Below are 24,176 nucleotides of genomic sequence, written 5' to 3'. Positions count from 1 at the left end.
CCATCACTGTTGACCATTTATTCCACAAAACATACAATGCAAAGCATGTGCACTGTACAAGCCTTAATATTATGAAAATACTCATAACCATGCCTGTTTTTTTTCTTCAATTAAGTAGTCTTAAATTTGTTTTTGTAGTCAGATCTACTACTTTTTTTTCTTGTTTTTTTTTTTACATGACACAGTATAACTTTGTTTATTGGACATTAATTTTTGCATTGCTTTTGTCACTATTTGTCCTTTGTTAGCTCATATTTCCAACTTGACTATATTATAAATATTAAGTAAAATTAAAATATTTCAGTCTGACCTGAACTATACAAACATACTGGTATGACAGTTGACACAAGTAAAACTCAGTTTCATTTAAACTGTGCGTAAACTGAAACAGGTAGAAACCTGGCAGTGTTTTCCATGTGCTACACACAGCGGTGTCAAGTGCAGCTGCTGGTTAGAGAGGAGCTCCTTAAATCTAAAACTTTGCTGCTGGTAACGGCTTCTTTAACTTCCCAGTCCAGTAATGTTTCTTACATCAGTAGTCCTAACTAATTCCAGTTCTACAAGTCCATGACAACATCCATTTGAAGGGGAGGGAAGAGATATCCATTGTTTGTGGCACAGCAGTTGTGGAGGCTTGTTTCCGTGGTCCATTTTTTTTCTTTTTTCTATTTTTTTTTTTCTTTTTGATAGAAGTGAGGGGTTGAAACCAGAGGATTAGTCGCTTGTTCGCGAGTCCTAATGTGTAAAAAATACACAAACACGTCTGAAAGGTAGGCAGCAGTTGGTTCTAAAGGTTATGTGACGAGACCCCTACGAAGGTTGGGATACTGTACAGTTTCAAAGACACGTCAGACTTGTTCCCGTTTATTACTCCAATCCAGTGAAGCACCATGTGTTGTCGTCTTCAGTGCGGTCTCCGTCCAATTTACACATCTTTGCCACGCAAAATATACGACCCTCGACTCTCATTAGTTTATATTATGTTAAATGTTATGCACATTAAAAATTTTTACAAACCAAACTGATTGTTAAACCACACAGTATCACATCTGTACAAACTCGGAAAAAAAAATGTCACAAAACTAAGCGAAAGAAAGAAAGGATTTTTGTTTTGTTTTGGCAATTGAAAAGCAACAGCCTGGTCTTTCACAAGAATCACAAATTAAGGGAGAAAATACTGAAGTTTGAAAACGAAAAAGGAACAGTACATCTACGGAGTCCGTTTGTGATGATAAAACTGCTCTTCTTCCCATAAATGCCAACAGAAAAACATGGTTAAAAGGGTTAAGTGGGTGAAATACAAAGCCTGAGGGCACATACAGTATGCGACCACAAATTAAGCTCAAGTTGGACACACGAGATACCCTGCAGTTCGTTGCAAGTACTTAAAACACTCCTTTGTCGGGTGAAGTTCTATATTTATTACAAAAGGCTTTTATAATGGTTCAGATTTCAGCTCCTCCACTCGGCACTCCAGATCAGCCACCTAAAAGAGAAGAGAGGAAAATGCACTTAAAACAATGAAGCACTGCTGGAATGTGACTCGTACTGTTTTTGTGTTTTTTTTGGAGATGATGTGTTCTGCTGTGCATTTCTGCTTTCAGTTGGTCCATTGGTCTCCACAGCAGATCATCTACTTCCATAGCATCCTATCCTTAGCTTCCTGCTTTGTCACACCAACCCTCTGAATGTCCTCCTTCACTACATCCATGAACCTCCTCTATGGTCTTCTTTTTATCCTCCTGCTTGGCAGCTCCATGTTCAGCATGCTTTGTCAAGAGGCACACAGGAACAATATCTCTATGGCTTGCTGCTTCATTGTTACACCCATCTCCCTCTCATTTGCACTCATGCATTATGTTTTCTACTAATAGGAACTACAGATAAACTTTAGCAAAAGCTTCTTTCCATCAACTGTTTTAATCCTAAGCAAAATAACGACAGCATTAAAAGCTAAATGACAGCACTATAAAAGGTACAAAGACTCCTCCCTTAATAGTAGAAAACAGGTTTTTTTACAGCCATTTTTACAAGAAAATATCAACATTTCAATATTGGAAAATCAGAAGGATGCTTATGAATGAATCTAGTGCAAGTTTTAAATTGCTGGAGGGAGGCAGGCGGATAAACTAGACCGAAGAGAAGCTCTGTATGGGATGTTGGGTCTTTTAATGCAATAAAATCAACCTTAACCTCTAAATCAGCAACAAGGTTTTCCGTTGCATTATACTTCTGCTTCAAACCTTTTTGAAATCCTACACCGTAACCTGACATGCACTTTCCTAGTAATGCAACCACACAGCAGCTCAATGATAACCAGTGTTGGGAAGGTTTTAAAATGTATTCCATTACAGAATACAGAATACATGCCCCAAAATGTATTCTGTAACGTATTCCGTTACGTTACTCAATGAGAGTAACGTATTCTGAATACTTTGGATTACTTAATATATTATCATGCTGTTTAAAACTACATGAATGTACTATTGCTGTGATTTATTACTGTTACTGAAGGTCCGCGGCTCCAAACCGTAGTAAAGGGACCTCTGGCTAATACGGTGGGTTCTGTGTCGGGCTCGTAGCCGAAAACTAGCTTTACTTTGTTGTCTGGGACAACCTTGCTAGCGAGAGACAGAGAGAGGCGTTGAAAGGCTGCTCCAACGGAACTTATTGTTTTTGGAGGAGAACACGAACACGGTGTACAGTCGAGTCTTAATAGCGTACTTACAACTGGGCTCGTCAGGCACTCTTCTTGGCTGCAGTGGTTATTATTATATTTACATGCTTCCAGCTCCCGTTTTTGCTCGATGACAGCTCGTACTTTTCCTTTTTCTCCCTCCCTCGCTCACAGACACATAACGTGTATGGCAGTCCATTTTCCCTGCAGCACGGACTACACTGCCTATGATGCTACATTCTTTAGAGCTATACCTGTAGCATTCTGCCTATTAGCTTAGCACAACAACAACAGGCGCTCTCTCACCCAGGAAACACGCAGAGAGAGCATCACCCTGTAACCATGGCAACCGTAACGCTGCCACCTGGAACAACAGAACGTAGCTGTCAAACAAAACCCAAACAGTCCTGACCCGTGACAATACGAAACAGGAAAGTACCGCCGTGTAATCCATTTATTTCAACAAAGTAACTGTATTCTAAATACCACCTTTTTAAACGGTAACCGTAACGGAATACAGTTACTCATATTTTGTATTTTAAATACGTAACGGCGGTACATGTATTCCGTTACTCCCCAACACTGATGATAACATACATAAACTCTTTCAACTTCATCACACTTTCTCCAAGATCCCCAAGACATTTTCAGATTTTCTTGAAACCACAAGCAATTCTGATTAATAGAAGTTTCAAGATCAGATTTGGTCTGGATCAAGCAAAGTGGTGTTTTTACAAAATGCTCTGCAAACCTACCAGCACACAGTTGTTGTGTGAATATTATATTAATTGCTAGATGTGAAGATTAAATGCGCGCACACTGCCTTGAGGCACCTCGTATACCTGTTCTTGGAGTTGCCCTGACTCCTCTTTCAGAAGGTTGGCCTCAGCCCCAACTTGTGCACAGCGCTGGGTCTCCTTCTTCAGATACTCAATCTCCCTGTTAAAGGAAGAGGATAACAGCATTGGCACTGTGATCTCACAACTCTTTCGGGCTTTTGTACATGCAGTTAAACGGTCTTACTTTTGTTGATACTCCTTGATCAGACGTTTGGCTTTGCTGTATTTGCGCTCCAGGGCCTGATACTGGGCCTGCGTCTCCTTCAGGTGCTCATCCACTGCCTGGCACAGGCTCTGAGCCTCCATCCAATAGCCCTCCAGCTTCTCCATTCGCTCCTTGTTCTCCTGCAGGGTTTGCTCCAGCTGGGCCTTGTCCATACGCCAGCGCTGCTTCTCCTGCTCTGCGTGGTGCAGCTGGAAGAAAGTGTGATTCATTCATTTCAATCACATGATGATGTAAACGGACACACTCCTCTGACTCTAAAGATAAGAAATGCTCTTTTGCTTATTCTTAATAGAACCATTATATAAAATATCATGATAATATTCACTTTAAATTACCTTTCTTTTCAGTTGCTGGATCTCAGCCTGGGTGACAGCGTGTTTTATTTGGAGCTATAAAAAAAAACAGTGTTACTATTCTAAACACATCTCTAAATATGAGGTGCATTAGTGAAAAAAGGTTTGATTAAAGAAGAAATGTTGTAATTACGGCATTCATGGCTCACCTCTTTGTATTTATGGGCCAGCTTCTCAGGGTCTGTCTCCAGAGGCGACATGTCCTCGTTCTCCGCCAAGTCGAACACCTCGATCGCAGTGGGATACGGTGGACTAGCTTCCTCATCATCCTCCTCCTCCTCATCTGTGCCGTATTCCCCACCCTGCAGGGATATGGTCAAGGTTAGGACTCCGTTCATAGGCAAAAATCAAGAAATCAAGTGAGATTAAATCAAGTGAGATTAAAGTTTGTTGTCCTTCTCCTTTGCAGGTAAACAAACTCTTTCAAGTGATACCATTTACACAGAGAAAGCTAAATTTGAATCTGTCAATGTTTCCAGTGCTAAAATGTAGTTTTTGCACATATTGGTTTCCAGGAGGGTTTTCAATTTATGCAATTCCTGGAGAAAATCAAATATATGTCTTTAAATTTGTTGAATTAATTTTTGGACATAATGCTAAAGGAAACAAGAAGGTAGAGTGTAATAGTCTTGATGGTGTCGTCCTCTTGTGCTGTGACGCCAAATAGACACTAGGTGGTGCACAACTCAAGCAGGCGCCTGTACTTTTCATTACGCAACCGCCCACCTAATTTTACTGTCCATGAATGGAGGAACTTCCTCTCTGTTATTCTAATGAAACCATAGACAGTTCCTGAGCCTGTTCTGTGTACGTGAATGAAAAGCGAAACAATCTGAAGCATCATTGACAAACTAAGGGGCACAAAAAAGTCACAACCCTGAGCTGAGCATATTTTCTGATCATGTTGATAATACACTGGATATCACAGTGTGCCTTTTTCTTTTTCACTGTTCATAAAAATAATCACATATTTTTTTAATCCTACAGGGAAACCAATATCCCAGAGGGCTAAGTGAGGATTTTAAGGTAGCACTTTGTGCTTAACTGTGAGGCTGTTTACTGATGTCTTTGCTCTGTTAGCTCAGCTTGTGTGGGACTGTGCGTCATCTGCAGTGGTTAAATAATATCTTATGTCCCATTTTTTTTTGTATTTGTGCAGAGGGGAGGGGTGAAGCTGGATTAGTAAGCACTTCACCCTCACTTCTCTACTGTGCGTGTGCAGATGTTGCTCCATCACCAGTTAAAGAATGATAAACCAGGCGCAGGCAAAGTTTTTATGCTTTGATCCCTACAGTGATGGGATGTGGTAGCTTTGTTACGCTGTGGGGGGGAGACAGTTTCCTGGCATGGTTTTGGTTCACTTGGCCACTTAAGAGGAAGGAATCCCTACAAATCAATTCAAAGTTGTTCTGAGTGATCGCCTTTATCCGGTGATATAACACTCCTACCCTGATGGGCGAGCTCGCTTACAAAGTCCACCACCTAGAGCGCAGGAAGGATCACTGAATGGACTGATGAGTATAAAAAGGATGTGAATCATATGCTTTCACCTGATTTTAACTAACAGGGCATTGGGGAATCATGTGTTAGATAACGGTCTTCACCACCATCATGAAAACATCAACTGAGGGATTATCTGTGGGAAGAAATGTGCCCCCTTCCTCACAGACTTACAGAGATGATAATCAACCTGTTTTGTCTTTAGACCCCTCATTAGTAACCTCAGTAATCTTATTGCCCTCTAACCTCTTGTTCATCCATGTACTGGTTGTAGCGCTGCTCCATCATTTCCCTCTGCCAGCGCTCTTGCTCCAAGGTCTGCTGGATGAGCTGGGCCACTTCGCTCTGTTCACCCGGCTTCTCTCGTCCAATCACAAACCTGCATTTAGGAATATATTATTCCACCTCAGCTAGGAACAGAAAACTATGACAAAACCATATATATATGCTGTGATGCTGTATGTATATGCTAAATAATACATGTTGGCCTCTTCTTTGTTCTGAACACTGAGGAGCACAAACACCGGCTCTTTGGGCAGTGAGTGTTTTCATTCTTCAGTTAGTATAGCATAATGTATTAATGTAGCTGGAATGCGCTGGCTCTCTGATAACAGAAAATGGCTTCCTGTTTACACTCTAACAAAGATCTTCTCTACATAGTTACCCTCTTGGGTGCACGAATCAAACCCTCAATTCGTCCTCTCTTTTAGCACATTGTACAGATCATTACAGACACTATATTTTCTCTTGATTGACGCTCACAAATCTTCATGCACTAAAGTCAAATGGTAAACTGGGTAAAGGACAGCGAATCACGACAAAGCCACAGATGGTTGTTAAGCCAGCCACTGTAGCCTTTCAATTTCTGCAGCACAGAGAGGTAATTAAATGCTCATAAACACACTTCCTGTCCCAATCTATTTGTCTGCGTGACGTTTGTTTTATGAATAGGTCGGAGCTCTATTGCCCTTTGCCATCACTGCAGCGGATCCATAATGTATGAGCTATCTATGGAGGTCTCTGATCTTCACAAGTCACACAACACTAGCAATTATCCCAACAGCGCAAACCACTAAACCCTGAATTATGAATGAGCATGGATGACAAAAGCACACGGGAACAGTGAGCCATATCAAAAATCCAAAGCGCAAAGGCTACAAATAGACCCTTGAAATTTTGAAATTATACTTTTGATACAAACTGTTTTGATTCCTGATAACTGTTTTCAGTGGCTCTGATGTGGAACCTTTGGACTTTATACCGAATGTCTCTAAAGGGAGCTTTTCAATACTAAAGGGTATAATCACGACCCTGGGAGACTGGCGATATAAATCTAAAGTCTGGTGAAGTGAATGGGCAGGATGTGGTAGAAGTAAACTGTGTGTGAAAAATGTGCTGTGGGTAAATATCAAAAGGAAATCATCTCCTTCAGGAAGAATGCTTAATGTCAGGGCAACTAGCAATGAAAACACATATCCTGGTCACTGCTAAGGCATTTAGAAAACCACAAAATAGTAGCTACAAAAATACAAGACCATTTAACAAATTAAAGTAGTTTAATGTACTTTAAATCTATATTACTTTAAAAGTATGGAAGTACTTTAAATACTAACATTAGCGAGTCAAGTTACTGACAACAGTCTGATGTTTAGGAGCTTTCAGTGCGTTACATTTGCAGTCGGAATATCTGAGTTCCTAGTCAGAATTTTCACACTTCCAACTTGGAAATTCAAGAACGCCGACCTAATGATTCAAGGTGGCGGTGATGCACGTAAACCGCAGTAAAGCTGTACTACTGCTGATATGTATTTGTGACTCATTAAATAACCCAGTACTCTGTGAATATTCCTCATCTGTGGTTTTAAGGGGCAAAAAAAACATGCAATGCACTGTTTTGATAGTGATGCATGCATGGATCTATCTTGCTAGGGAGCAAAATATATCCTGTTTTCCCATGATTTTTCGACTTTAGTACCAGAATGCATTCAACTCAGTACCGAGTGTGTGTCTCCAACTTCCAGGTCAAAAAAGTGAAGCCAATAAGGAAATACCCTGCCCCTGCTTTCTTTATAATGGCCAGTAGGGGGCAACTCCATTAGCTGCCACTAGAAAAAGATAGCACATTGCACTTCATTTATGACCTCAATAAAACATTTCTGGTACATATATGCTGCAGTTCTAAGTTGTATTCAATAAAGTATGCTGTCCTATTTTGTAAATGATGGTCCCATTTGTACTAGAATAGACAATAAACCAGAGTAGGCTGATGCAAAAAGTTGTGCATCATAGTTTGACTGCACCAGTTTTTTTTTAACTTAAAATGGTGCTAAAAGGGAAGATTCAGGGGACACCTGAAGACACTACGATGGATCCTTTTGTGAAAGTCTTAAAAAATCCATAAAATGGTCGAGATATATCAGTAAAACTGAAATTGATAGCAAACTAGTATTTCTATTTCCACTTCTACTTGGCTACAAAAAAGAAAAAAGGTTGGTTTTCGTGATGTAAAAGTGATTCAAAGCAAATTGGTTAGTCAGAGAGACTTACTTAACGGTTCCTGAGGTGTTCCTGAGTACAGAGGCGGCAAAGCTTTGGGTGACTCCCACCAAACTGGTCCCATCCACCTCCACAATCAGATCGTTCACCTGGATCCTGAAGCAGACAGTTTAAAGGCTTAGAATTTACAGAAACTTTGCGCATCCTTTTTATGCTTAAACCCACACGACTCAAACTCCATGTAAAAGTCCTTATTCTTGGCAGCAGGACCTGCAGTATTTGCAGTTGCCAGATATCAAAATAGACAAGAGGAACAATAAGGCATCCACTCCTGGAACTAACACTACAACTACTAAGGTAACCTCAAGGTGACATTTGATTTACAAAACAAAGGCCTGTTCAACTTCCCTTAATTTCTGACCTGCGATGTTTCAGTTCTGCAGTACATTTTTTAATCATATCAGGAATATTTAAAGTGCGAAGAAACATACCTGCCATCCCTGTGTGCTGCTCCTCCTTCTGTGACAGTCTTCACAAAGATGCCCAGTTTCTCCAGGCCCATGTCAGCCCCCGCACCCATCCCAATAATACTGATGCCCAGGCCGTCACCGTCTGAAAGAAATCAGGCTTGCTGTTACCAAACTGGTATTGTAATCTGTCTGTAACAGACTTGTTGAAGACGCAACCTTTGGGACTGAAAATGCAGCCAACACAAAAGTGACAGAACCTGCAGTTGTCTGAATGGCCACAAGATAGCTAACATTAGCTAACAACATAACATTCCACCTCTCTTCACGTCTGACTTCAGAACGACGGGATAGCAATAGTCACAATGCTCAAATCGATCTTTTAAAACAAGAATTCATGACCCAGCGCTTGAAGTCAGTGTGGCTATGTCCATGTTTTAATGTACAGTCTATGAATGTGTTATTATAGCTGCTTTCAGTGGTTGTAGAAGAGGCTAAATTTTAATAATTCTTCAGCTGTGCACTAATAAATTACTTAGTGAACCTTTGTTTGCTATCCTCTATAATTGAAACCCACTCAAAGGTGCACTGTAGTTTTTTCTTGTATATTAATTATATTCGCTTAATTTTAAGTAAAGTTTAAATAAAGTTTAACACAACTCGTGTCCTCAAGGCTATACATTTGCTTCCCCCAACATTTGCGCCAGCTTTAATCATATAGAAAGCATGTATGGTTACCAGCAAAGGTTACCAGCACGCTCCACAGGATAGCTTAAAATGACTTGCTTACCATAATATATAATAAACCAATATTGTAATGAATAAATATCAGCTTAAAGTGTTGGATTATTAGTCAGAAAAAAGCGAACACATATTACAGGTGCCTTCTGTTCAAACCTTCTGTTTGTGCAAAGTGAGGGGATAGGAAACCAGAATGGCTCGTTTGAGACTGAGGATTGACTGAGGGGATGCACCAAGGGCTAATATGAGATAGATAATGGTAACGATGAGTCATGCAAATGCACTCTAATAGAGTTCAAGAGTAGAAATATGGAACTGAAATTCAGAATGAATGCAGGAACAACAAGGAAGGTACACTAAAAACTGTAACTGAACAGAAGTGTCCAAATAGATTATTAACTGTAGTTTCTTGATATGTGAGAGGTTAAAAAGATTAGTTGTTGTTTGTTTGTTTGTGTTACCACAGAGAAAGCCCAATCTATGTCACGATGACGCATCATAAGCTTTTTCGTCTGTTGAATTTGGGGATTTTCAACCTGACATCAGCATTCTGTGCAAACTACAACTGAGTTTTAGTTGTGACAGAAAGCATGCATAAGTTTCTTTGTACCTTGAGGACAAAAAAAAAGCTCTGACCTTCATGTGATCTTGAAAAAATAAAACATTCGTTTTGTTGACGTCTGTGACGTCAAAGTTAGATGATAATCAATATAACACCTAGATTCCTCCCCGAGGCGTTATGTGCTGATTTAGCGTATTCTTCTTTTCAAGCACTGTTTCTTTTTTATTTCAGCTTCTATTCTACCATGATCTAATTAATGTAGAGCGTGCACACAGCAACACCTATAAAGAACACTGCTACATATGGTAACCCACGTAATCTGCCCTATACACAAGTCTTCTACACACATAGAAATGCACTATGATGTTACATGGATACTGCAAATCTGTAAGTCATTGGGGAGAGCAGAAGGCAGCTGGTGAACCCTGCAGGTCTTTTAAAGTAGGAGTTTTTTTAATTGCTTCGGAGATGGGAGCCAAATGGGAGCTTGATCATTCAAATACAGAACCTTGCATTTGTGGGTTTTTTGTATTCTCTTTCTTAGCAAGGTGCAAAGAAGCCTCAGGCAAGTCAAAGTACAGTAAATGCTTAGAATTATTTATATGCCCGAAGTAAAGTGCAGATTTTACAGAAAGAATTTGTATAAATACTCGACTGGTTAGAAAAAACAGGGTTTAGTTCTGATACCTTTCTCCAGCTCCACAGGGAATAGGTCCAGCCTCTCCACTCTTTTCTCCAGCTCATACTCAGCAGACGCTGCCATTGGATCCACATCTTCATTGCGTCTGTCATAGTCCTCGTTGGAATAGGTGGCAAACACCTGAAGGATGAGACAAGGACAAGATCAGACTGAGAATCACACTTATATCAAGTCTCTGCAAGGCGGAGCAGATTTTTGCTAGCATCTATTCCTGTTCAGAATTTGTTTGTTGTTGAAACGGGACATTTGTGAGTTACGGTTGTTTTGGGATTTTTGTTTTGAAAAGAAAATGTTAAAAATTATGGCAAATTATTTGTTTTCTTGGCAAAAATTAGATCCACGCTTAGGCCTGTTCGATATAACGATATATACCGGATGACGATATAAAAACGTCTATCTTTCCTATTATGCTATCGTTTGTTTACAGCAATATTTTTTCATCGTTTTGATGGTCACTGTAGTAGCTATATAAATTTCTTAAAGCTCTATCTTTCTCTTATATTTAATATAACCACACTATGGATGGACAAGTGCCAGTTTTTACGTGTTGTGTTAGCAACAATGACGGCAAAACTGCTGTCCGCTTGTTTGTTTTCCACGTAAGCCTTTCACAATAAAGCTTAAGATCCTGTTGAGACTTTTCAAAATAAACTGAAACGGAAAGCGTATGCAGAGAGTTTACGGATGAGAAGCAAAAAAGAGTCGTCAGGTGCTAAAAATAAACATTAGGCTCAAACTTTGAAAGAAAATGGTGGCCTTTACAACTTATGTCTAAAAATGTATAGTTTCATGCATCGGTTAAAACACAGGTAAAGGATGCCCAGCTGGAAAAACTTCACGCAAGTTGAGTTGCCCGAGATTCACAGAATTTACAGAAAATATTACATTTTTGTTATTTATATTGTTGTCAGGACGATAAATGTCTTATATCGGGATATGAGATTTTGGTCGTATCGCACAGCCCTATCCACGCTTCACGCCACTGTCATTGTTGCCTAATAAACCTCCTTATAACTGGCCTCTGTGATATAGAGAGATAGATATATATCCTTTCTTTCTAGACAAGTCTTTCTTTTCCTTGGAGCCATGGTGTCTTATCACTCTTCCTGCACATACTCCAAATATAGTAACTGCTGCTGTCACCAGAATCACTTCCTGTGCACCCTGAGTGGCAGTGATTCGTTTTGGGGTTTTTTTTACTTTTCATTGCATTTGTGTATTAACAGGTAAAAGAGTGGGCAGATTGCAGAATGACGTGACTACAGATACTTAAATTCAAACTACTGAACGGTTCAGTTAATATCAGTTACACGTGCTTTGTGGAAGATGACTTACAGAGTCACAGAAAGGCAAGAGAGGAAGTACTGGAGGAAACAGGACCATTACTCACAGGAAACTGACTCTAGTCTGAGTTTTTTTTTTCTCCCCCACATTTCTTGCACCGGTGCTCAAATTCCTTTCTAACAGCTTTATGTTCCACCACCACCAGCTGACTACTATGCCACGTTCATAGCCACTTAAATCACCTTACTTTCTCACTCTGATACTTATTTGGAGCTCTAAACCATGTCCACATGGCACTGAGCTAAAGTTAAAAGACACACACACAGTGGTCAGTAAGCTTATATATATAATATTTCTGTTTGATTTCTTTAGAAAATCCAGCTTAAGCTAACACAAGGTAAAATTAATATGATCTATTCAGAGAAATGACTCTTTCTAAATCACCTTCACTGATTTCCATCATTCCATTGAGGACAGCAATTAAATGGATTGAAAAAAGCTTAAGATCACTACTTAGAGGTTTTGGATGCGTAAGTAGCTGAGACAGACAAGATGGCTTCATGGTTCGATAATAACTGACCAACACTGTTAATGTGGACATAATGCAATTCAAATGTATTGACATTTTCAACTGAGACAGCCACAACATTTCCTCCGAGCTGTATTGTTTTCACAGCAGTCATCTGTATCAAACAGACTGGTGAGAAAAAAAATAAATAAAAATCAATCACAACCACTGAAGTTGCTCTTATGAAGACAGGGGCCTCTGTTTTCAGGGCTCAACTTCCCACATTCACTCTGGTCTAACAGCATGACAGTTTACATAACCACCCCCAGCATGCTAATGGAGGCCTTCTGCAGCTGCTGCTCACAGGCCTCACATAGACACAAACACACACACACACACACAGGGAGAAAGAGAGAGCCCAATCTTTAAAAGCCTCACTTTCAGTCTTCCAGGGTGATTATGTATGCACCACCTTGCATGCTCCGCTGGCTACACTAATTCAGTGCTGGACCTTCTCCTTTTACACATTCTTTGATTTATTTTATCAACTTTTCTCTCCACAATCTTTGTTCCCTCTTCTGCAACACTTTCACACTGTTTCCTCGAGCCTTGGTTTGTTTTATTCAATGCATCTCTTGCATGTCGCCGGCCTGTTTAGCTTGTCCATCTGTGTTACAGAAGTAGCATCTCGTAGCTTCCGTGCTGCTCTTCAGTCCTACAGTATGGGGCCCCGTCTCCGTGGCAACCCCACAGTAAAGAGCCTGTCAGTTTTCTGACAGCTCCTTTGAAATGTAACCAGCCCCTCCTCTCTTAAATTTATTCAGTATCATTGTATTCTCTTGCATCATTGAGCACTGTACAAGCTTCTGCTCCTACTTTTGGGCTGTCCTTACCCATAACAATAGAGTTTAAAATGTAATCGCCTTGAGTTAAATCTCTCCCCATCGCTGTCAGATCACGCAAGCAATGACATGGATGATTTTTTCTTTTGATTTTTTTTTCTTTTTTTTTTTTTGGGGGGGGGGGGGGTGTGTCAAATTATGGCATAAAAATTACAGTTCAGTTAGTGTCAATTATTCTATTAGTTTCTCAGGGAAGAATTAGTTCAGTACAAATACTGTATATAAAAGATGGATACCGTAATTGTGATTTGTGTTTTGTTTTGTTTTTTAAGGTAGAAGTGACAATATTTGTTGTGAGGGACTTGTTTCGGTACCAGGCTGTAAAGATGTTACTTTTATAGCTGAAACTAGCCATTTTAACATTGCACTTTATTGGGATTGACTCAGTTTTACAGTGAGCCTCAACCGGCCATCTTATGATTACTGAGTTCCACACTAGTTGCATTTTTCATGGAGGTTGCCACTTGTTTTAGTATTTTTGGAAAAACATTGTGACATCGGGGTACTGAATATAAAGTTATGACCAGCAGCAGGTTTGCTTACTTGAACACAAAAACTAGAAACCACAATTATGGCCCCATAATAAAGTAGTAACACATGAATATTTTTTAAAAACTGTTGCAGACGGTACCCCAGATAGTTTTTTCTTTCTCTTTTCTACCGTTTACATTTATGCTAAGCTAACCAACTCTTGGCTGTGGCTTCATACTGACCCTACAGGCATGAACGGTATCAATCTACCAACCTTCTCATGCAATACTTAAAAAAAGAAAATAAGCATAGTTCCCATTGTCCTGGGCTTTTCATTTAACTGACCACAAAACCTATAATTATCCATAAATGCTCATTATTTAGTGGGTCCAACTAGACAAGTAGACAAATTGCTGTATTTTACACTATTTTGTAAATAAAATTTAAAAAAAAGGAATGGAGTAAAGACTAATTAGGTTCAGCAGTTCTAAAACCATTAGATACACTGCTGTTACACTTTACTCTGTGAATCCCATCAGATTTAAACTCACAATAGTTAGCATGAGAGAAGAACTTAAGTCAGATGACTTCTGATTTAGGTTACCTTTGTATTTAGACGGATTAACACAATGTGGATTAAGCGGCCAAAAAAAATACACCGTTTGCAAGTAACAGAGTGTAAAACAACCACAAAGACCTCTGAGCAGCCAGTGTGACACTTTCACGTGGCACTGCATCACCCCTTGAGTTTAAAGATCAATAGGTCACAGCTGATGGTCTGTGAAGCCCTCAATTTACACCCATGATACTGCAAAACATCAAAGACAGAAGACTGAGCGACTGTTTTACTGCAATGGTAATAAATGGTCACCACTGTAGGTGTGCTGTGCCTTGGAGCTATTGGAGAAACTGGCCATGGTATAAGTCAGGCTACAGTATCATCCTTGACTGACAGAATTACCTCTCGCTTCCAGCAGGAAGTCTATCTCCCTCCTTACAGACAGACTAATTGGGATTCTCCATGATACAACCTCTGACCTCGCTTTACCTAAGCACGCAGAGTTGTAGATGAACTCTACGAACAGTGAGGTGGCTATCTTGGGAAGACAAACATTGGGATTAAAGGCAGTGTGGTGGGAGGGGGGGTGTGGTAGAGAAGGACGCTGTTCCAGTTGTGGCAGATAGTAGGTCAGAGGAGCTAACAGATGGCCAGGAAACTCCCTTCCTCCCTCCCTCTGCTACCAGCTGCCTCGGATGTCCTACAAAAGCTCCATGGGCAGAAAACTACAGCCACTCACCAGCTTAGAGATTGTGTTTGTGTCTATACAGAGCACCTATTTGGGATTGTAAAGGGTATTAAAAAGCAGCCAGTAAGTGACGACATCCATTTTACAATGCTGTTGTCGTGACACCGAAATGGCAAAATGATACAGCTGCCACGCCATGCCTCTGCTCTGCTCCAGTGTGGTTGCATCTTGATGCCCCTCTGGCTACAGTGTGATTGGATAACGCTGTGGTGTTAACTAGCAAGCCCGTAACCCACACCCCAGCACCCCCACTGCCCACAGCAGCACGTCAACTGCTGTTTCTTTCCCTCTTGACTCCAAAAACTGTTCTAATTTTGGATGGAGCGAATAGGATGTGTGTAGGTGGTGCCACTGGTTTTTCCTAAAAGAAAGAGTGTTTCCACTCTCGTTGCATTCAGCAAAAAAAACCAAAAAAAGCTTCCCAGCATTTTTTTGCTCATACTAGGCTTTGCATGTGCGGCATACAGTTTTCTCAATTTCTAGCTAAATGCAAAAGTTCATTAGCATGCACTGATATATGAATGCCTCAATTTTCCCTGCATACGAATATGTGCGCAGTAATTAATCCATGCTTAATAAAGCTGTGAAAATTAAGCGTATGTTACACTTTTCCTCCTAAAGATTAATGACGCCACTATCTAAACTAACATAGGTTAAAAAAGTGGCAGGTAATTGCTTCTAAATCCTACTAAAATTGGGGGTTAATCCACATGCCAGATGTGCACCATGCAGACAGAAAATAAGGATGTGGCTCTGGCAGCGATCACGTTTGACCAGTCTTCTCTTGCCAATAAAATGGATATGGTCAGCTCGTCATAGTTATGTTTGCATGGCACCAAAGCCCATCTATTTTGGCAGAACAATTTTTGGTCAGCAGTCATGTTTAGGCTTAGCGCTAACGCTGGAGAGAGGCACGGCAATATGAAAATAAGGTCAGCACAGAGGGCTGAATGGCATTACACTATACAGAAGGATACAACAACTAAACTCTGTAACTATATATATTTTATTATGTTGTGTTTATGTTGGGTATATGTTTTATTATGTTACCATATCATACTGATTACATTTGTTATGACATTTTCTTTTGTATCCCTATGGCTCTTTTTTACATACAGACTTAGTTTGGTTTCTTTTTCCCTTTTTGCTAAAGCATATAGTTTAGCCAGATCAGGTGACACTGAATCCTCCCTTAGTTAAGCTGCCATAGGTGTAGGCTGCTGGGGGATTCCCATGATGCATTGAATATTTCTTCTTCAGTCGCCTTTTTCACTCACTGTGCATTAATAGATCTCTCTGCATTTAATTATTACTTGTTATTAATCTCTGGCTCTCTTCCACACCATGTCTTTTTTCCAGCCTTCCTTTTCTCACTTAACCAGTCAAGGAATTGTGAAAAAAACCTCTTTTAAAAGCATATTAACTAGCAGCACCATTACTCAAAGAGGAAAACCGTTTCCATTCTTCCATTCTATATTTTCTGGTATTAATAAAAACATAAAATAACAATCATCTTGACAAATCAAGTGTGTGATCATGTATGAGTTGTATAGTTTTAATGTTTTATTTGGGAACAGAATGGGAACAGAATTTGGGAACAGAGTGTGTATGTGTAAGTTTGGTGATGGAGTTTTTATTATGAATGAATGATGAATTTTTATGAATTATTATGTCTATTTTTTATGCTTAAGGACAACAGATGGAAATTAGCCCTTGGCTATAATCTGGTATGTTTACATTCATGTAATTTTTTTTTACATTTATGTTCATTAACATGCACTGTCCTAAATAAATAAATAAATAAATAAATAAATCCTAACTACAGGACCAATAAAGCCTGAGAAAGACAAATATAAATGTTCAGTCACCCATACAGCACGGTTGGTGCCTCACATGTCACTGTAACCAACGCCTGTCATTTTTTTTGACAAGATGATGGCAGACGGGACAGGACAAAACAGTTTCAGACATCATGAGCGAGACGTTGCGTAATGATGCTTGTCGCAGTAACCTGAACGAGTGGGCACATCACATAAATGCTTGCAGCCCACCACCAACCAGTGCAGGGCCGAGAAGTGGGGCAGTCTGACCTTGCTGATAATCTGTCTGGTCTACCACTCCTCCTGGCTGTGAGTAATGCACTGTATGAAATACTGCAGGCCTGCTGAGTCAAAGTGATAGACAGTTTGAGGATACCTTAACATATGGTTACCTCTCCATGGGCAGTTCCCTTATTGGATGATCTCTGTGGTGCATTTAGGGTAGTCTGTATTTTGTGTTTTGTGGCAGAGACTTTAAAGCAGCAACACCTCCTTCTATGTTTGTCAAAATTCAACACCCTCTGTTTATTACCTTATAAGTACAGTCATCGTTTGTGTTAATAACACAGTGTGAAAGAAAATCATAGGTGTTCTCTGAGCAGGCTGGTGAGACTGAGTAGCGTAGGCAGAGACCTAGAAGAAAGAGTTCAGGTTGGTGGTGCAGAAGGACAAAATGTTTAGGAGTAGGTGAGGTGAAGGGTAAGCAAGGTGGCAAATAAATCTGCTTATTCCTGGATTGGAGGAGACACAGCCCAAATCTAGTGGAGATTATCTCTCTCTTTTTTGAGGGGCAAAAAGCTCCCCCTGCACAGTGGGATAAATAATTAAAAATCACAACAAGCTAGGGGGCTAAGCGGTCAGGCTAAATACACCGAGTAATATAGAATTGAGTCAAAACAAACAAGCTAAAGAAATAAATAAGACATGAGAAGCAGCTTCCTGTGCTCGACAAAAGAGGCGGCCCTGAAAAGCGAGGCAGGTCTGTGATGATAACAATGCTGCTATTTTTACTAGCAGCAGCAGACTGGTGACAAAGAGTGAAAGGGAGAAAAGAAGGAGCAGGAGAAAGAGTGTGAGGAGGAGCAAACAAAGAATGCAGTGTGAACTCTACCCGAAGCAGATCTGCTATTTTTGCCACTTTGAGAGGACACAGGCAGAAAGACAGAAAGATGGAGGGGAACGATCAGTATGAATCGGAGACAGAGAGAGGCATGCATGCAGACGTCCAACCGCTGTCACCACAACAAGACTTAATTGTGACCAAAAGCTGCACTGTTGCTCAGACGAGAAATATGCGCTAAAAATGGGCACTTCCTGTTTGGCAGTCAAACTAAGTGACAGTGTGACTTAAGAGCTGGCTGTTATGCACTCGCATGACATTTGAGCTGCATAATAACGCCCCTCCCATTTGACCTCGCGTCCCCCTTACTCTCATCCACCCCTGCATCAATCTCCATAACAAAGGCCACACTGATACAGTGTTAAAGGACTCAGTAGGAGGTTTTTTTTCTCCACTGACCGCTGCAGGGTCCCAACGAAATTCTCCTCTTTATCAAAGTCGTGACTTACAGCTTTTATCACACCGTAGATAATGCATCCTCCTGGTAACCACGTTTGATCTCATGAGGATAAAATAATGTTGAAAGTGTGTTTTCTGCTCTATTGCACTTGCATGACAGGCACAGCAAGCCCACAAATGACTTGTATGTGATTTATGGGACTAAGCTGATTTCTAGGCATTTGCTCAATATATTAGAGCTTAATAGTGACACATAATCACACATCACTATTGGTATAATCGCTGTTCGGGAGTAACTTTGTAATTTAATGTCTCAATTAATGTTACTGGGATCAGTTACAATATGTAATGAAATTACAGTTACCAATCAAACTGTCCATTATTACTAAGGGTTATATTCTTTACACAAGAAGGCTTACTCCACATATAGAATATATCATTATTCTTTACTGCTTTGCACTTTATTCTCAGTGCATTAATTCCTTCGTTTGACATATTTCCAAAAAATGCCAGTCAGCAAATCCAGTGCAATGCCATCCAGGATAACATAGCTAATAAAGCGCTGTCTCTCCAGACAGGCTCTATTCCTCTCAAAGTTTGAGCATTGTTTTTGATTGGTTCTTATTTTTGAATGTACACTGTTTCAAATCAGACAGTCTAATCAGTGTGTCTGACTCTGACCATTCCAAGGTGGGTGGATATGTCCTTGGAAAAGAATCTTCAGTGCTGGAAGATTAACAAACCAGATCAGGGCTCTAACATTATAAACGAAAGCTTGTTTTCTACCATTAAAATGTTAAGCCTAATTTCACCTTTAACAGAATAACTAGTAATCTGTAGACAATCAGATTTCACACTTGTGTCAGTTACCATACATGAAAAGACGTTCTCCAAATTTTTGGAATGTGCATAAAACACTCCATTACACACAGAATTATCCTTCACTGAGTCTTTCTCACTGGATCACGGTGCATTGCGTGCATCCTTGAGGCCTGACAAACATCTGCAGAGCTGATTTTTTTTTTCAAGTATATTCCACAACTTGTGTTGTTTATATTCTTCAGTAATCTTCTCTTCCGTTATCTGACAGATTGCTACAATTTTGGGTTCATTACCACAAACAACTGTGTCTCGATGAAATGGTTTGAAACCACTGGATATATTTAATAATGTCACTCGTATGAGCTTTTGAAGGTAGAAAGCAGGTGCAAAAACAAAGCTTCCAGAGCATCATTGGTGGCCTTTAATTGTACACTTTTTAATTTTATATTGTCAATATTTGTCATTAATAATCCCAAAAGCTTATTTTCTCAGTTTGTTTTCTTTAGCTTATTTAGCTTAGAAATATCTGCATTGCTCCAACACATATATGTGCAGTCCTTAGCAGTATTTCATTGATTCATATATTTGATGTATATGTTGTTAGTATCTACGTCAGGTTGGTTTTTAAACTATAATATTCAAATGTCAGGGTGCAGAAACTGGATGGTTCTGGACGATGTGCAGCGATATGAGAAAATTTGGACTTGACAAGCCGTGAAATGGTACAGGAGAGCCTTTCTGTGAGAAGTAATGTGTGTGACACAAAGTGTCAGGGCCCACTTTAGCTTGCAGAGTTGCTGTATGCCTTGGACCTCAAGGCAGAGCAAAGCAGCAACACTGAACTGGAGAGAGTCTGATGCTCCTCTCCGGATCATTACACCGCCCCCAGACAACGAGAGACACTTCAAATCAACTCGTCCTCCTCCTCCTTCTCGTCTGTCCTGTTCTCTCATTGCACCGGTCCAAGAAGAGATTACAGTGCTCTTTTTTTTCTCACTTCCTCTGTCTTTATCTCACACACAATCACAAATACAGCATCCGATGACCTTTCATTTTCCACAGTACAATATCCACTTCTCTAAAAATGGGGATAATTATCCAGGTCTGCCAGGTCTACCCCCCCCAAAAAAAGGCAATTATTTACAAAAGCAGCTCCTGCTGCATTTCAGTATCTACGTTGAGGCACTTTTGGGGCCCGTGTCAGCTGCACAGTAGGAATGCAGGCCCATCCATTAGCAACTGGCTGCTGGGGAGGAGGGTGTTAGTAGTGTACTGTGCAAAGCCCTGTGTTGAAACAGGCTAAAATCAAAATGTCAGCACTGGTGTGACACTGGCAGAGGCTGAGCGAGTTCATTAAAAAAGCTGACAGTGGCACTGGCTATGACTGTAACACAGCAGATAAGCTTTAAGGTCAAGTTCAACAAGCCTCTAAAGACACAGGATGAAAAGAAAATCTCACACCACGACATAATTACAATTCAGAAATCAGCACACAAGCCTGATTAATAAACAAGGTTCTGGGGGTACAATGTGACAGCAAACACCTACATGTTCTAGCTACAGTTCTTTCTGTTAATTCAGGGTGTTTTTACACATTTCCTCACCTGGATGGGCTCTGTGCTGAAGCGAATCTTTCTTGAAGGGGGTGGATCCTCTTCCACAGGCAGCCCTGAAATCTCCACACAGCTGGACTCTGGCTCGTAGCGGTCATCGCCCTCGTCTTCCTCCTCATCCTTCTGGCTTCCCTCAAAGTCCTCCCCCACCGCACTGTAGGTACTGATATCCACAGAGTCCCGGCCCGACTGTTCTTCTCTGAGAGTCCTGTCTTCCTCCTCCTCTGTATTTTTATCCCCATCCTGCCTGACCATGTCGGCCCTTTTTGGAGAGCTTCGCTTCTCTGAGGCAGTTTCTCCATTCTGCACCGACATGTGGATGTCACCTTGCAGTATTGTGCTGCTGGGCTCGCTGGTCCCAGAGTGTTCCTCAGGTTTAACATCAACTTTGGCCTCGACACCTGCATCTGAAACGGTCTTTTCTCTCTGTTCATTTGGCTCTCCTGCATTACTGTAAAGTTCAGTAGTTGGGGCACACTGGCCACCATTAACGTTTTCAGATGGAGGAGTCACCCTTCCTCTGGAGCCCCTTGGAGGTGTCTCCTGTCCTTTCTGAATGCTTATCTCATCCCCTTGGTTGCCTGATGCAAAGGCACTGACCCTCTTTGTGATTATCTTGGAATTCAACACGCCTACCTTGGTGCTGACCCCTCTGGAAGGGAGTGGTGGTGTAGAGGAGAGACGGTGGAGGTTGTTCCGGAGCTCGGCTGCCCGTTCAAACACAGCACTGAGCTGGCTGACTGTAGGGGACACTGCTTCACTAGTGTCCAGGCTGTCCAGGGACTCTGTGCTGCCATTAAAACGGGCCACCATATCCAACCTGCCATCCTGAAAGCTCGAGGCCTTATCTGCCTTCAGTAACACCCTGGTTGTAGCAAGCTTCTCCTGCTGCAGTTTTTCCTGCTGCAGCTTCTCCTGCTGCAGTTTCTCCTGCTGCAGCTTCTCCTGCTGCAGTTTCTCCTGCTGCTGCTTCTCCTCAAAGATGCGGCGGGTCTCCTGTAGCTTGGAGTAGCTGGGCGAGGAGGCCCGCTGGTGCCCATTCTCCGGTTTTGTGTCGAACTTGCTGACGCGCTCGGACACGGTGGATCCGAGCTTCAGCAGCGCGCTGTGATCCACGTTCTCGTTCAGGCTACCGGCTCTGGGCAGGGAAAGGCGCACCGATTTGTCGGCGATCCTGGCGTTGTCCTCACCCTCTGCTTCGGCCGGGGATGTGGTCTGCATCTGCTGGAACATGTTCTTGATACGGTGCACATTAGAGCCGTACCTGCGCCCTCGGGGGCCCTCCTGCATGTCCCCATTTGCAGCATTGTCTTTAACGGGCTTCAGGGCCTGCATCCCCGCCTCGTACGCGTTCCTGTGCGGGGATGGGCTCCTGAGCGTGGAGCCAGAGCCGGTGCTCTTGGATGTGGATTCGGTCTTCATCATGGTCAGTCAAGCGTCGCAACTGATGCTCAACGACGGCATGTCTCCTTTCTCAACTCCCGGTGGCAAATCTGTATTATCCACCAGCAGCCGATCCCAGCGAGGTGGCGCCCAGACTAGACCGGCAGATGGAGAGAAACAAAAACAACAGATCGCATTAAAGGCCTGCCTGCATCCGCTGCAATTCTCGTCTAGTGCAGCGGAGAAAGTGAGCGCGATGCATCTGTCAATAGCTCGTTTGCAGTTACAACAATGCGAGCCTGACCTTCTCAGATAATTGCATTAGTTACTGAAAATGTTTGCACAGAAAAACAGAAGAGTAATGAGCCGCGGATTTACCGCAGCTGACGACAGATTGCTTACGTTTAATCCCTTTTTAGAGGCAGCATCATTTTGATCTCTTCATTCTGTGAGCTGCAGATTTCTGGTCCTCTCGTAGCGGCAGACTGCTGCTGCTGCATGGAGGGGGGAACGCATGGGTCATAGTGCCCGTCTGCTCCTAATTCTTTGACCATTAAACGAATACGATCTTCATTTACTATATTTGGCGGAGGTGCATTAATTACAGCTACTATGTTACAGTGAGTGATGTGGTTTTTATTCCCGCTACAAAAAAACAGTAATTCAAAGGAAGAAGCGATACGCAATGCTACTCTAAGGAAAAGGAAGAAAAAAAAACATAACATATAATTACAAAAAATATATTTTAAAAAAATTATGATTTTTTTTAACCTAATGATGCTGTGGTGGCACACTATACAAAAAAAGACGGAAAGCCCTGAATGTTTTTTTTGTGTTTTTTAAACCCCTCCCCCTCCACTAAAAGGAAATCCCTAATAAAGCAGTCCAGAGGCAGCTTTTTACACTAAATAAATGTATCTGTAAAGTATAAAATATGGATACTTACTTACCGTTTCGTTACGAAAAATAATAAAACTGAAGTCGCGGTCTTTTTCGTTCAACCAGCGATAGGACCCAGTGACACCTCACTCACGTCAAATCTCGTTGGCCAATAACACATCCGTTATTTGCAGGACACATTGCTGCTTCCTGCATCTGCGCCGATAGATATTTTAAACGTTATTACCGAGCGTAGACAACGCATTTCCTTTTTCTTTTTTTTTCTTTTTTTTTTTTGAAGGCTTTGAACTTGCCCACGTAGTCTCGGTTTCAAAAGTCGTTTGGGGTTTGTTTTGTTTTATCTGCAAGGCCGACCCATTCATGCAGCTGCCTCAATACATAGACAAGAAGAGTGTAATGTACTTGTTTACATGGGTTAACTGTCATGGTGAATATTCGTCACTGAAAAAAGGCCGAGGCGATGTTAAACAAGGCGGCAGTGCCACCTAGCCAGTGTTCTCATCTGACTGTGTTACTGGTGGGTTTTGCAAAGTAATGACCAGCTGAAGAAATATTGACACAAATAAACTCAGTACATAAAATTAAAATATATTTAAAACATATTTAATTCTGTCCAGTGTGTTAAAAAGCTTTTGGTTGTGTACTTTTGTACTTTTAACTTTTGATTCATTTTTAACCCAACCCCTATTTCCCATGAGAGACTTTGCATTTTACCACCCTACAAATACAACGTGTTCTTAATGACTCATGTCTTTTTCGTGCTTTTGCATTAGTGTCCAGTGTTGGGACTAACGCGTTATTAAGTAACGCGTTACAGTAACTACGTTATTATTGTGGTAACGAGCACGGTAACTAGTTATTATGCCAAAATCAGGAACGCGTTAGTCGTTACTGGGATTTAGATAGGGTCGTTACTCGTTACTTCGTGTGGCGGCTATCGCGGAGCTTCCACAGATTCAGTAACATTAGCAAGTGGTGGAGGCAGCAGGTGGATGAGGGAAAGGGGACGCAGAAGGAAAAGAGACCCGAGGCGGCCGCCGGTCCAAGTGTGAACTGAACTTCAGGTAAGAAGTTATGACCTGCAGT

The 24,176-nt window shown here is 41.2% G+C and overlaps 1 protein-coding gene across 2 annotated transcripts; it reads right to left on the bottom strand.

Moving 5' to 3' along the window:
• Positions 1 to 3: 3 nt before the first annotated feature.
• Positions 4 to 23,453, bottom strand: LOC146512390 (neurabin-2-like). 2 transcript variants are annotated; one of them, XM_085170200.1, is made up of 11 exons: positions 23,141 to 23,453; positions 20,799 to 22,345; positions 10,549 to 10,681; positions 8,583 to 8,703; positions 8,143 to 8,247; positions 5,842 to 5,974; positions 4,245 to 4,397; positions 4,078 to 4,131; positions 3,701 to 3,930; positions 3,520 to 3,616; positions 4 to 1,486 (listed from the first exon to the last, which is right to left on the bottom strand). In XM_085170200.1, exons 2-11 carry the CDS (start codon positions 22,230 to 22,232, stop codon positions 1,436 to 1,438), a joined length of 2,511 nt encoding a protein of 836 aa, XP_085026326.1. In that variant the 5' UTR covers positions 22,233 to 22,345; positions 23,141 to 23,453; the 3' UTR covers positions 4 to 1,435. The 2 variants fall into 2 exon arrangements, with proteins under 2 accessions (XP_085026326.1, XP_085026325.1); XM_085170199.1 differs by lacking the exon at positions 23,141 to 23,453 and adding an exon at positions 22,593 to 22,891.
• Between the last annotated feature and the right edge of the window lie 723 nt (positions 23,454 to 24,176).

This window comes from Neolamprologus multifasciatus, chromosome 8 (genome assembly GCF_963576455.1).
Source record: "Neolamprologus multifasciatus chromosome 8, fNeoMul1.2, whole genome shotgun sequence".
NCBI lineage: Eukaryota > Metazoa > Chordata > Actinopteri > Cichliformes > Cichlidae > Neolamprologus > Neolamprologus multifasciatus.
This window is presented reverse-complemented; position numbering and strand designations above follow the sequence as displayed.

What these genes read in the sequence shown, in the direction of transcription:
- LOC146512390 (XM_085170200.1), bottom strand. Translation starts at nt 22,232, where the DNA reads ATGATGAAGACCGAATCCACATCCAAGAGCACCGGCTCTGGCTCCACG. An exon ending in ATCAAGGAGTATCAACAAAA is followed by an intron (nt 3,617 to 3,700) that starts GTAAGACCGTTT and finishes TTCCTTTAACAG; the next exon opens with GGAGATTGAGTATCTGAAGA. An exon ending in CAGGGCAACTCCAAGAACAG is followed by an intron (nt 1,487 to 3,519) that starts GTATACGAGGTG and finishes CTTCTCTTTTAG; the next exon opens with GTGGCTGATCTGGAGTGCCG.